Genomic DNA, 13302 nt, shown 5'->3' on the forward strand with positions numbered 1-13302 from the left:
GTCCATTTGACGAAGAAGTCTAGAGCTGCTGTGACTTCAGTCTGGCTCTGCAGAGCCCAGGTTCTCTCTCCACCTCCTGCCAGGCTCCCCTACCAAGGCTTTACTCTCAGACTCTACCCCCGTGGAGACAAAAATCCCACAGCAAGTGGAAACAGAAGTGCCTTGGAAAAAGTTCTTCTGGCAGCTCCTATACAAGTCCTGCATCAGATGCTGGTATTGGACCAGCTTTGGTTATAAAGCCCTGCTGTGGCACAAAGAGGAATGTTGTCCTGATACAGCAGCCTCAGGTCACCCACTCCACTCTGGATACTATGGCTGCAGCATCAATGGAAGCAGACAAGTTGTGCTGCCTCTGAAATAAAGTAGATGAAATATTCAGCAGCAGAAAGAACAAGTTTCCACTCCAGTGAACTAATTCAAATGTATCCAGCATCTAGATATATGTATAATATGTATATATGTAATTAAAATGTATTGAACATCTAGAGCATCTCTCCCAAGATAATTACCACCTGACAGTAATGGCTATAAAAGCTAAAAGTGGAATCAGTCTACATGTTTAGCAATAGGAATCAGTTGAAGCATACATCAAAATGCAGGCAGTAGTATTGGTGGGTATTAATGTTATAGATGCTTTTTATCCTTCATATTTGCATATCTATACTTTTTCCTGTATTTTACAGTGTACTTGTGCTTTGTACAAATAATTGCTGATCATGTAAAAATATAGAAATATAGAAATTTTGTTGCCATACTTGGGTCTTTTGCACTATAAAGTTGAAAAATAATTCTATAATTCCTGGTTCTTTTATAATTTGATATTTGACATTCTAAATGAATTTGGAGTTTCATCTTCAATGAATTTGGAGTTTGTAACACAAAGCCATGAATGAATTTTTTGTGTTTCTCCCCAAATGAACATTATCTAGTATGCAATACATCATTTCAACATAGAATTGAAATGTCATTTTTATTATATATTAAATTTGTAAAATATATTTGGGTCAATTTCTGAATTTTCTTCTTTGTACATTAATTTTTGTCCTACATTTGCATCTGCTATTATGTATTAATTACTGAGGCTTTGTAATGTGTCACAGATTCTGTCAAGGCTGGGCTCTCGTTGTTCTTTCTTTACGTATTATTTCCTAGCTCTTCTTGCTTATTTTCCCATTTGAAATTGGAAATTACTGTGTTTTTTTAAAAGACCCTTGTAAGATAGAAGACAGATTTGAAAGAAAAAACAGAAAAAAAAGCAAATTCAAAAGACAAGTAACAGGGAGTCAATGTTTTTAAATCATATTCCAGAAAAAATATTAATTTTTTAATGTATAATACGAAACAGAGAGAAACCCCCTGTAAATAGACAAGGTGCATGAAAAACCTTTGCTAGAAATGTAGTCAGCATTGCTCATCATAAAAGAACAAATGGAAAATGCACTGAGAGCTACTGGCCATGGCAGTGAAACGGCTCCTGTTACACTCATGGTAAACAGCTAGGAAAATAGGCAACTGTGTGTAGAGCACTGTTTGCGCATGTTGGACATGTCTGAGATCCATAAGATAAGGGGAACAGGAGGTGAACTCCATTAGTGATCATTTTCTGCCTGGAGCACTTCCTAAACTGCAGGACAAGGAGGGGGCACCCAGAGCCCAGGCTCCTGCTGAAACGAAGAGGCAGAAACAGTCTGAAGAGGCTGAGGTAACTGGAATTTGCAGAGCATGTTACTAGCAATGAGGGACGGCTGAGAGAAAGAGCTCCAGAAATCTGCAAAGGGATCCCCCTGAGCCTTCGGCTGAATATTAAGTGCTATCTGTGTAGGGTGAAATTTGCAAAGCAGGGCAAGAACAACTGCCATGAAGCTTTGAGGTGAACTATTCACAGTGCTTGCATCAGGCCGGGGACAGCCATTCCAAACAGCCACAATGGGGAGAGCTTATTAAACAACCAGGGCACCCAGGAGAGAACCCAGAAGGGACACACCTGATGGGTAAAATAGTTCTAAAGACTACTCTAGACACACAAACAGAACACAACAATAAGCCAACAAATGATCAAGCTGATCTGCAAGTAACTCACTGCCTGCTAACACAAGTGTCAACACTTTTAAGGGAAGCAATGAAATCTAGGCACTCAACATGGTAATATCTACAATGCTGTTTTACTAGAAAGGAGTAAAAACAGGAAAACATAACGCAGAGCTAGAAGAAGAATCAGTCAAAAACAGATCTAGAAATGGCAGACTATGCAATGTAAAACACCTATTTAACACACAAAAATAAAATACCTAAGAATATAGGTAACCAAGGAGGTGAAAGATCTCTACAACAAGAATTACAAAGCACTGCTGAAAAAAATCAGAGATGACACAAACATGGAAATACATTCCTTGCTCAAGGATAGGAAGAATCAATATTATTAAAATTGCCATACTGCCTAGAGCAATTTATAGATTCAACACTATTCCTATTATACTACCGATGCCATTCTTCACAGAATTAGAAAAGAAAACAAAACTATTTTAAAATTCGTATGGAACCAAGAAAGAGCCCAAATAGGCAAGGCAATCCTAAGCAAAAAGAACAAAACTGGAGGCATCATGCTACCTGACCTCAAACTATACTACAAAGCTACAGTAATGAAAGCAGCATGGTAGTGGTACAAAAACAGACACATAGACCAATGAACAGAATCAAGAGCCTAGAATTAATGCTACGCACCTACAATCATCTGATTTTTGACAAAGTCAACAAAAATAAGCAATGGGGAAAGGACTCCATATTCAATAAATGGTGGTGGAATACCTGGCTAGCCATATGCAGAAGACTGAAACAGGACCTCTTCCTTATACCATATGCAAAAAAATAAATTAAAGATGGATTAAAGACTTGAATGTTGTTAAAAACTTCAGCTGAATTAAATTTTAAGGAGTTTAATTGAGCAATGAATGATTTGCAAGTTGGACAGTCCCCAGAATCACAGCAGATTCAGAGAGACTCCAAGGATGCCTCATGGTCAGAACAAATTTATAGACTTAAAAAAAAAGGGGGAAGTGATATACAGAAATCAGAAATGAAGTACAGAAACAACTGGATTGGGTACAGCTCATCATTTGCCTTATTTGAACACTCAGCAGTGTATGAGTGGTTGAAGTATGGCTGCTGGGATTGGCCAAGACTGAGCTATTGTTACAGATGCATACTCCTAAGTTAGGTTCTCAATTTTGTCTACATATTAAGTTAGGTTGCAGTTCGTCTACAAGGACTCAAATATTGAAGTATGGAGTCCTCAGGTCATATTTAGCCTGCTTTAACAATGTAAAACCTAAAACTATAAAAACTCTGGAAGATAACCTAGGAAATTCCATTGTGGACATAATCCCTGGCAAAGATTTTATGATAAAGATACCAAAAGCAATTACAACAAAAACAAAAATTGACAAATGGGACCTACTTAAAGAGCTTCTGAACAGCAAAAGAAACTATCAACAGAGAAAACAGGCAACCTACAGAATAGAAGAAAATATTTGTAAGCTATATATCCAACAAAGGTCTAATATCCAAAATCTATAAGAAACTTACTTTAACAAGCAAGAAAACAACTCCGTTAAAAAGTGGTTAAAGGACATGGACAAAAGATTTAAACAGACACTTTACGAGATATAGGAATAGGAAAAAGTGTTCAACATCATTAGTCATCTGAGAAATGAAAAATCCACAATGAAAGGCCACTATGTACCCATTAAAATATCTAAAATTTTAAAAACTGGACATTGAAAGTGTTTGTGAGAATATGGAATAACCAGAACTCTTATAAGTTTCTGGTGGAAGCCTAAAATGTATAATCACTTTAGAGAACTCTTACGTGGCTCCTTACATTGCTAAATACACACTTACCACATGAACTGGCAATTCCTATCTTAGGTAATTACCCAAGAGAAATAAAACATTTTTTCTTTTTCTTTTTTTTTGAGATGGAGTTTCACTGTTGCTGCCCAAGCTGGAGTGCAAAGGCACCATCTTGGCTCACTGCAACCTCCAGGTTCAAGCAATTCTCCTGCCTCAGACTCCCGAGTAGCTAGGATTGCAGGCACGCGTCACCACGTCAGACTAATTTTTTGTATTTTCAGTAGAGATGGGGTTTCACCATGTTAGCCAGGCTGGTCTCCAACTCCTGACCTCAGGTGATCCTCCTGCCTCAGCCTCCCAAAGTGCTGGGATTACAGGCATGAGCCACCGTGCCCGGCCATAAAACATTTTTTCACAAAAGGCTTACAACGGAATATTTATAGCAGTTTTATTTATAATAGCCAAAAGCTGGAAAGAACCCAATTGTCTATCAACAGTGACTGGAAGGACAAATTGTGCTATGTCCACACATTAGAATACCAGTTGGCACTCAAAAAGGAAGAGCTGATCTATGCAGCAATGTGAGTGAGTCTCAGTAATTTCATGTGAGTAAAATAAGCTAGATAGAAAAGAACACACACTGATGACTACAGGAAATTCTGGCACAGACAAAATTCATACTCAGTGACAGAACTCAGATTGGCACCAACCTGAGGCAGGGACTGGGTACAGGAGTGACCACTGCAGAGGGCATGGATGGAGTCGTCGGGGTGGTCTCTACCTCTCTCTGTCCATACCCACTGAGCTATACCTGTAACAGGTAGGTTTCATTTTGTAAATTGTGTCTCATGAAGTTGATTTGAAAAGCCTACACTAAGAGGCAATATTTTAACCATTCTGAGATAATTTAAAAATGCAACGTGCCAAAATACACTAATGCTGTGATGCCACTTGTTTTTAAAAGGAGTAAAGAGCTACACACATGCATCATGCACACTTAATTTTGCATAAAGTATCTATGGAAATACCTTCCTCTATCTTACTTAATGCCATTGATGATTCTTGGGATGGATTTTTTTCCTGATTTGATACTAATACTCCTGTGTTGAGCCACAAAGAACTGATACTGACATCTTTTAAATAAATTAAAATAGAACTCCAAAATGACCCTAAATCAGTTCTAACTTTTTAAAATTTTATTTTATTTTGAGACAGGGCCTTGCCCTGTTGCCCAGGCTGGAGTGCAGTAGCCCAGTCATAGCTCACTGCAGCCTTAAACTCCTGAGTTCAAGTAATCCTCCTGCCTTAGCCTCTTGGGTAGCAAGGACTTCAGGTGCACGCCACCATGCCTGGCTAATTTTTAAAATGTTTTATTGGTAGAGATGGGGTCTCACTATGTTGCTCAGGCCGGTCTCAAACTCCTGGCCTCAAGTTATCCTCCTCCTTTGGCCTCCCAAAGTGCTGGGAGTACCCAGCCAGTTTTCACTTTTAAAATAAATTACATCTTTCAAACATACCAAGCACCAAAATACATCACATTTTATTAGAAATATTTATATTTTCTTAAATAAAAGAAAGTGATTTTTTCCCCTATGCTCTTTGAGCATTTGATCTGTTGAAAGAGTAAACCATGAGTTTACACTTGAGATCTGACACAGGTCTTAAGCAATTTTAGAAGTTTATTTTGTCAAGGTTAAGGATGGCCCATGACACAGCCTCAGGAGGTCTTGACGACCTGTGCTCAAGATGATCTGATTATAGTTTGGTTTTATACATTTTAGGGATACATGAGACATCAATCAATATATGTAAGATTGATTAGATCCAGAAAGGCGGGACAATTCGAAGTGGGGAGGGGGCTTCCTGATCATAAGTAGATAAAAGACAAACAGTTGCATTCTTTTGAGTTTCTGATTAGTCTTTGAGTATGCGATTTACAGGAATAGTCACTTACGCCTTAGTCTGGCTTAGTGAAACAAACAGTGCAAAGGAAACAATAGATATGCATTTGTCTCACGTGAGCAGAGGGAAGAGTCTGAGTTCCATCTTTTGTCCACAGGGAATTTCCTTGTGGCAAATTGTGAGGGAAGTGTGTAGCTTACCTTTGTAGCTATCTTTTTAGGAACAAAATGGGAGGCGGGTTTGCCTGACAAGAGTTCCCAGCTTGACTTTTCCCTTGGCTTGGTGATTTTGGGGTCCTGGGATTTATTTTCCTTTTACAAAAGCAAGCTTCCATTAGCGTACTTCATCTACATTCTGTAAATTACTGAGGTGAAACAGTGGAAATGAATGCCTTCGACCTTCTAGATCCTGACATCCTGCAGTACAGTCACACATGAGCCTCTTAACTGTAGTCAGTGAGACAAGAACTTCTCAGCCTCAGGGCTCTCGTGGTCCTGCACTGAAACACTCAGCTTCTTCGCTCTGCTGATTCCTCGTCCAGTGACAAAAGAATAGTCCATCTTCTCTGATACACTTCAGAGCTGGAAGAATTATGTGAGCTTTTTTATGACAAGCCCTCCAATGAGTGTATAAATGTCCAGGTGACACTAAAAACATAAAGTGCCACAGAAATGCAGGCCAGCATTACTTGTAGACTCAATTCCCAAGTCTCCTAGAGTTTTACTCATCGGAAAGTCTACAGGCAGCCAGTTCCAACATTTTTGACAAGAACAACAAAATATATTAAATTTTATACTACATATTATAGATACAAAATATATTTATTTTTAAATTTTAAATTCTTATTTTAAGTTGGTATTGAAGTCTGTTAATTGCAGGAAGAAGATACATAACAGAGGTTTGGCCAGGTTTTGTTTAACATCCTTTGGGGCCCACGGATTTTATAATTTCTGAGATTCTGAGAGTTTAGAGTTTCCCACTCTCAGCATAGATTTTATTTATTAGTAGAAAGAGAGATGATATTGTCAATGAGCATTTCCAGTTCATTTCCTTTGATAGGCTATGCTGTGTTAATGCTTCATTGTGTTACCAAAAAGGGGTCCCGATCCAGACCCCAAGAGAGGATTCTTGGACCTCGCGCTAGAAAGAACTCAGGGCAAGTCCATAAAGTGAAAACAAGTTTATTAAGAAAGTAAAGGAATAAAGAAGGGCTACTCAATAGGCAAGCAGTGGCATGGACTGCTCAACTAAGGATACTTATAGTTATTTTTCAATTACATGCTAAACAAGGAGTGGATTATTTGTGAGTTTTCTGGAAAAGGGGTGGGCAATTCCCAGAACTGAGGGTTCCTCCCCTTTTTAGACCATGTAGGGTAACTTCCCTACATGTTCCCTTGTAAACTGTCTTGGCACTGGTGGGAGTGTCTGTTGGCAGCTGATGCATTAGAATTAGTGTATAATGAGCAGTGAAGATGACCAAAGGTCACTTTCATTGCTGTCTTGGTTTTGGTGGATTTGGCCGGCTCCTTTACTGCATGCTGTTTTGTCAGCAAGGTCTTCATGACCTGTATCTTGTGTGGACCTCCTGTCTCATCCTGCGACTTGGAATGCCTAACCTCCTGGGAATGCAGCCTAGTAGGTCTCAGCCTTATTTCACCAGCTCCTATTCAAGATGGAGTCTCTCTGGTTCAAACACTTCTGACAATTGTATATGGGAAGAATGAAATTATAATAAATTTCTCACTTCTATTTAGCAGAATTTTTGATTAAAATATCTTTTTTTATCTTTCAGTGAATAACCCTATACCTTCCAATTTGAAATCAGAAGCAAAAAAGGCTGCCAAAATATTAAGAGAATTCACAGAAATAACTTCCAGAAATGGACCTGATAAGATCATTCCTGGTAGGTAAATAGGATGAGTGCTGTTCATCTCTAAATGTTTTTTTCCTAAGTTGTTTTTTGCATTGTTCAACACTCCATTTCAGGCAGAAGCCTCTATCAATGCCAACAAGTAGTTCCTCCACCTTTTTTCTCATGGCTGATCCAGGGATGCTCTGGAAACCACTACCTGTTCATTACCACTTCCAGTTATTTCCAAAGGGTGTTCACAGCATAACTTGTTTCATGCCAAGGAGATCCAAATGCCAATTCACTTTGGCAATGTTACAGACCAGCCTCCCTCTTAATCAATCACAGCACATGACTCTGAGCTCTGTTTTAAAAATTTGTTATTGATAGAATAATCTTAATAATGATAGTAATTATTTTTGCATTCCTGTCACTTCTCCCATCATGAGAAAACAGTCCTCATAGACCCTTGCTACTCCAGGTGCAAGGGGTCTGGACAGGGCCAACTGCAGACCAGGCAAACCAGCAGGGCCTCTTCCCTCCCTGTCTCTCCCTTTTGCTTAGGCTTTTTCTCCTGCCTCCCACCCCGGGGTGCCAGTGCCCCAAACACCACATGTTTCTGTTCCACTTCAGCTCTCTGCAGCCTTGTCTGTCCTTCGCATTGCGTGCTAAGGACTCTGCAAGCTAACCTCGCAAACTCACCAGCTAATCTCATACATAAATTTTAATTTTGTGTTTCCTCCTTCCACATAAGACATTTACATTCTCTAGTGGTTTAAGACATTAATCAGTAATTCCCAACACAGATGTGCATCAGTATCCCCTAGACCGTAAAAGCACAGTTCTTAAGCCTCATTCCAAACCTGCCGACTCAGACTTTTAGTGCAGTGTGTCCAGGAATGCATGTTTTAAACGTGTTTCTCATGTAATTCTTAAGTAGTCAGTGACACATAAGATCGGTCCAGAGGGGAGCCTTTGAAAACCACTATCTGTTCATCAGCACTTCTAGTTATTTCCAAAGGGTGTTCACAGAATACTTGTCTCATGCCAATTAGCCTGGACACTGTTACAGACCAGCCTCCCTCTTAATCAGAGTACATGACTCTGGGTCCTGCATTAAAGAGATAAGTTTAATTTTTCTAAGCCAGATATCTAAAGTTATGTAATAAAACTTTAATATTTTAAAAATTTATTATTATTTTAATAATCTTAATCATGATATTAATTATTGTTGCATTGGCCCGGTGACTCCTCCTGTCTTGAGGAAACAGTGCTTGGTAGAGCCTTGCTACTCCAGGTGCAGTCTGAATCTGCAGCTTGACATCCCCTGGGAGCTTGTGAGAAATCTGGTCAGATGTCACAAATCAGTCTGCATTCCTCCCAAGGTCCCAGTGAAGTACACAACCACACTAGTTTCAGAAGCGCTGCTTTAGAGCTTAAAGAAAACTCAACAAGAAAAACTAGATTTTCAGTATCAGTATTCTGAAGGAGCCCCTGTCAGTGGGTGAAGCTCAGAAAAAGAAATTCTGTTTGCATGTTAGTCTAAGTAATAGATTACCCCAAGGCGTGGGTGTGGCAAAGACAGAAGTTCCACAGCCAACAGAGATCCAGGCCCACATCTCCTTAGAGTCTGGTGGGGGGCATTATATTTACATTAAAACAAAGATGCTATTTCATAGGATAAGCAATTGAATCTACAAAACATTTAAGCAAGACATCTAGATCTTGAGACCTTCCCAGTGGTGTGTTTGGCCTCCTCTAATGTTAGGATTCTAAGAAGTAAGTGAAACTTAATTTAGCAATTAAATCTATAATTGGTACATTCTATGTTATAAATCAAAAGCTAATTGGTGGATTATTCAGTGATTATTATTATTTTAGTGTCCCTGAATTTGAGTGGAAATCTACAAAAATATAATTGACATGTGGAATATGTTCATTTTAAAACATGCTTTTGTTAATATCTAGTATTCCCAATAGGGGCAATAGCAACTCTGGAAGCATTGAGAATAGAATGTGAGGAAGACATTCTGCCAACAAGTGGCTATAAAAATAAACCTGCATGACATATTATACAGCTTTTAATCTTATTACAATATAATTATAACCTTTTAAAATACAAAAATAAAGTACACTTAGTAGACAGCCATCCAGGATGCAACCTTATTTTCTGTAGCTTTCTTATTAAGAACAGCTCCACGAATGTTCTGCATGTGAACTTCATGGTGTTGGATGAATTATTTCTAAGAGTCGGTTCTTAGTTTAAACTTTGAAATGGTGGCATAATTACATGAGAATTTTAGTGTTCTCTTGGGGCATCTGCAAAGCCTTTGCTCTGTGTACTAGAGCCCCATGTCTGACTTCACTTCCTTGGCAGAATATTTGACAAAAATAATAATAAATTAAGGTACCTTAAAGTTATATGATAGGCTTCCCGTGTTAGTTTGAACGAGGTATCATTGTGTCACAAATTCACAGAATCCTGTGGGACTGTATTCATTGGATACATATACTAATAACCCTCATTTTATGTAATGAACATTTCTGAAATGTGAATAAACCAATATTTTTAAATGGAATTATATTATCAGTGTACTAATAGTTAAGTGGTACTCAAATGCTATAGCGGATCATTTTATAAAGTTAAAAATGGTTTAACATTGAAAAATTACTTAATTTTTCTGGTTTTGAATCCAACTTTTTAAATTAATACAAGGTTAATTTAGCTACATGGCTTTAAGATCAAAGTTCTAATTCATGCTGCCTTTTTGTAATTTTTAAAGTTTCTCCTTAGTACTATATGGATCTTAATTTCATTGAAAATGTAACTTTTATCTTCTATGTTGTACACTATATCCTAAATTAATTGAAATTGCCAAAATATTTGCAATGCTAGCAGATATCAATAAAATCTCATTCAAATATCTAATTAATTTTGTCAGTTACAGGATTTGAGAATATTTCTGATGTTGTGTTTAGCACTGCAAAAATAGCAAACACAAAAAACACATGTGGGAATAGAGAGGCCTCGTGCCCGTTTGTTGAGTGACTGACTTTTGTTCATTGCTCCTGTGTGCCCTGAATTCCTAGGGAGAACCTCTGTGTACACTGACTCTGTTTTACTTTTTTATTTATTTAATTATACTTTAAGTTCTAGGGTGCATGTGCACAACGTGCAGATTTGTTACATATGTATACATGTGCCATGTTGGTGTGCTGCACCCATTAACTCATTTACATTAGGTATATTTCCTAACTCTGACTCTGTTTAACACTCGATCGTCTATCCAGGCACATCGATCAAAATACTTACCTTCCCATTGTTTTCCGCGTTAACAGCTCATGTAATTGCGAAGGCTAAAGGCCTTGCAATTCTGTCTGTGATCAAAGCTGGCTTCCTGGTGACCGCCAGAGGAGGCAGCGGGATTGTACTGGCGCGCCTTCCAGATGGAAGTAAGTTGGCGTCTGTTCACTGGAGCAGAGAATCTTCGTTCTTTGTTCTGTCTGTTTTCATGTGAACACATTGCATAGCGAGTAGGACAGGTTTCCTGCATATCAACTAAAACTTACGTAATCAGGGCTACTCGACTGAATGTGCAGTTTGGTGTCAGTGAACAAGCCACGGGAACTAGCCTTTCTGTCTCTCTCTGTCCTCAAAATATTAGACAAGACACGACACGTAGATAGATCTAACTTTGTTTTGCATGCATTTTGTAATTCTTCCATGGAGAAAATCTTTAAATATGGCAGCATGTGCATTTCTTTTGTTTAATATGAATTCTTATTCCTCAGCTTCATGGTATGCTACTTTCTTTTGTTTTATGGAAATTGATGTGAAAATAAGGGGCCATGTGTGAACTTCTTTGTTTCTGTGGTAGATCATAAAAACTGTGACATTTGAAGAATTTTCCCAAGCCAGAATCATACCAAGAGCAGTATCATCGGGTTTTACTTTCTGGGATGAAATCTACTACTTGATTCTTCAGAGATGAATGAAAATATTTGCCATGAATCCCAAGTACTAACATTTATAGTAATATTTAAAATGCACACAGGTGTGTCAAAACCAACTAGAATGTTTTTTATACTGATTTAACATTGGCTGTTCAGTGCACACATTTTCTATTAGTAGCAGTTTTTTAGCATAATTTTATTTTATTTTGAGAGAGCATGGGACACTCACAGACAATAAGTATACAATATATGCATTTGTGAAACATGGCCTGGAAATAGCAGTCAGCAGATTCACCATTTAGCAGTCAGCAGATTCACCATTTCTTCCCAAGGTATCCCCACAGTCAGCAAGAACCTCTTCCTTATTATATGGATCAGTTTTCATAGCTCAGTGTGTGGCTTTGAAAATAGGAAGAAAACAATTCTCTTTTTCTCAAGCATTATCCAAATTTCCATGGGCAGACTTCTCAGCAGTAAAACCAAACAAAGTAGAGGCACATTCCAAGGGGGCCCATTGTCAGATGCGACTCAAAGTCTATGAGAAAGTCCCCGCATGTCTCAGGTCCCCAGCTGCTCCATTGATGGGGTGACTTGCTGACCAAGGGGAGGGACAGCCAATACGAAGCCTTGAGCTCGTCTCAGAGCCCCAGCAAACCTTCCTACTGGTTTCAAAACCTACTTTTCTCTCCCTTCTTCCTGAGCTGCAGCTGCTGACTCTGCTGACAGTAATTTCAAAACTGTCCAAATAAGGCACGACACGTTCCCCGGGATTCCGGCCAAGACCAGCGTCTTAACACGGGGACAGTTCCTAACATAGGGAACAAAAAATTATCAGACACTGATTTCTGTAACCCATACTTCTCTAAGCCTAGGTAGGACAGTTCTGGATATATTCCAGCAGTATTCTATTATCTAGTATGCATGGTAGCAACTATTTTCAAAAAGTGCTTTGGCCAGACCATCCCCCCACCAAATTGAAAATATATTTTTCTAGACTTGTTTAACATGACTGTTTCTGTATCAAGAAAAATAAGCATATAGTAATCCTAAAATGAGCCATATCATGGCAAATAGAATTACTGTACTAAATGTAATTTATCTTGTTAGAATTTTAACAACCTTGAATTTGTAGCCTATTTCTTGTGCTTAAGCATCAGAGGTGTTAGAATAGTTTTTGCCCTCAGAAATGTACAATGGAAACAATTACTATGTTACTGTTAGATAATAAACTCTCTTGAATCCTTCTGATCTCTTAAATCTATGACAGAATTCTAGCTGAAGACTGGAGCTACAGCTAAGTTGTTTTATAAAAGTATTGACAGTTGAAGTTACCAGGTGCTCTGTATGGTTAATGGTTAGGGAACCAATAGTTTGGTCTTATGCATGTTGGTAGAGAAAGATTAGAGGACGTGGGCTTGTAAGGCTATGAGACTGGTAATGAATATCTAATACTTTTCAAATATTTTCAACTTTTTAAAAATTACATATTCTTTTTGAAGAACACTTTAAAACAGGGGGAAATACCAAGTCTCATTATTTTAAATAGAAGCACTCTTTAGATTTTAGCATTTTTCCCTCCTATATTCACATGTTGAGGGTGTTTTAATGTTAGGATAACATTTGTTTGTTTTTTTTATTAGAATGGTCTGCACCCTCAGCCATTGGAATAGCTGGCCTTGGTGGGGGATTTGAAATAGGAATTGAGGTAAGTAGGTTGTACTTGTCCATACAACTGCCATATCCTCTGA

The 13302-nt window shown here is 38.3% G+C and overlaps 1 protein-coding gene across 20 annotated transcripts in view; it reads left to right on the forward strand.

Moving 5' to 3' along the window:
* SH3YL1 (SH3 and SYLF domain containing 1) overlaps positions 1–13302 on the forward strand; it is a 52316-nt gene that overhangs the window by 3894 nt on the left and 35120 nt on the right. For all 20 annotated transcript variants that reach the window (XM_015111582.3, XM_077958737.1, XM_077958736.1 and 17 more), the window contains 3 exons: positions 7544–7654; positions 10940–11053; positions 13195–13259. In XM_015111582.3, the coding sequence (XP_014967068.2) occupies positions 7544–7654; positions 10940–11053; positions 13195–13259 (290 nt within the window). The remainder of the gene's footprint in view (positions 1–7543; positions 7655–10939; positions 11054–13194; positions 13260–13302) is intronic.

The sequence above is a fragment of the Macaca mulatta genome, chromosome 13, assembly GCF_049350105.2.
Source record: "Macaca mulatta isolate MMU2019108-1 chromosome 13, T2T-MMU8v2.0, whole genome shotgun sequence".
In the NCBI taxonomy this organism is placed as follows: domain Eukaryota; kingdom Metazoa; phylum Chordata; class Mammalia; order Primates; family Cercopithecidae; genus Macaca; species Macaca mulatta.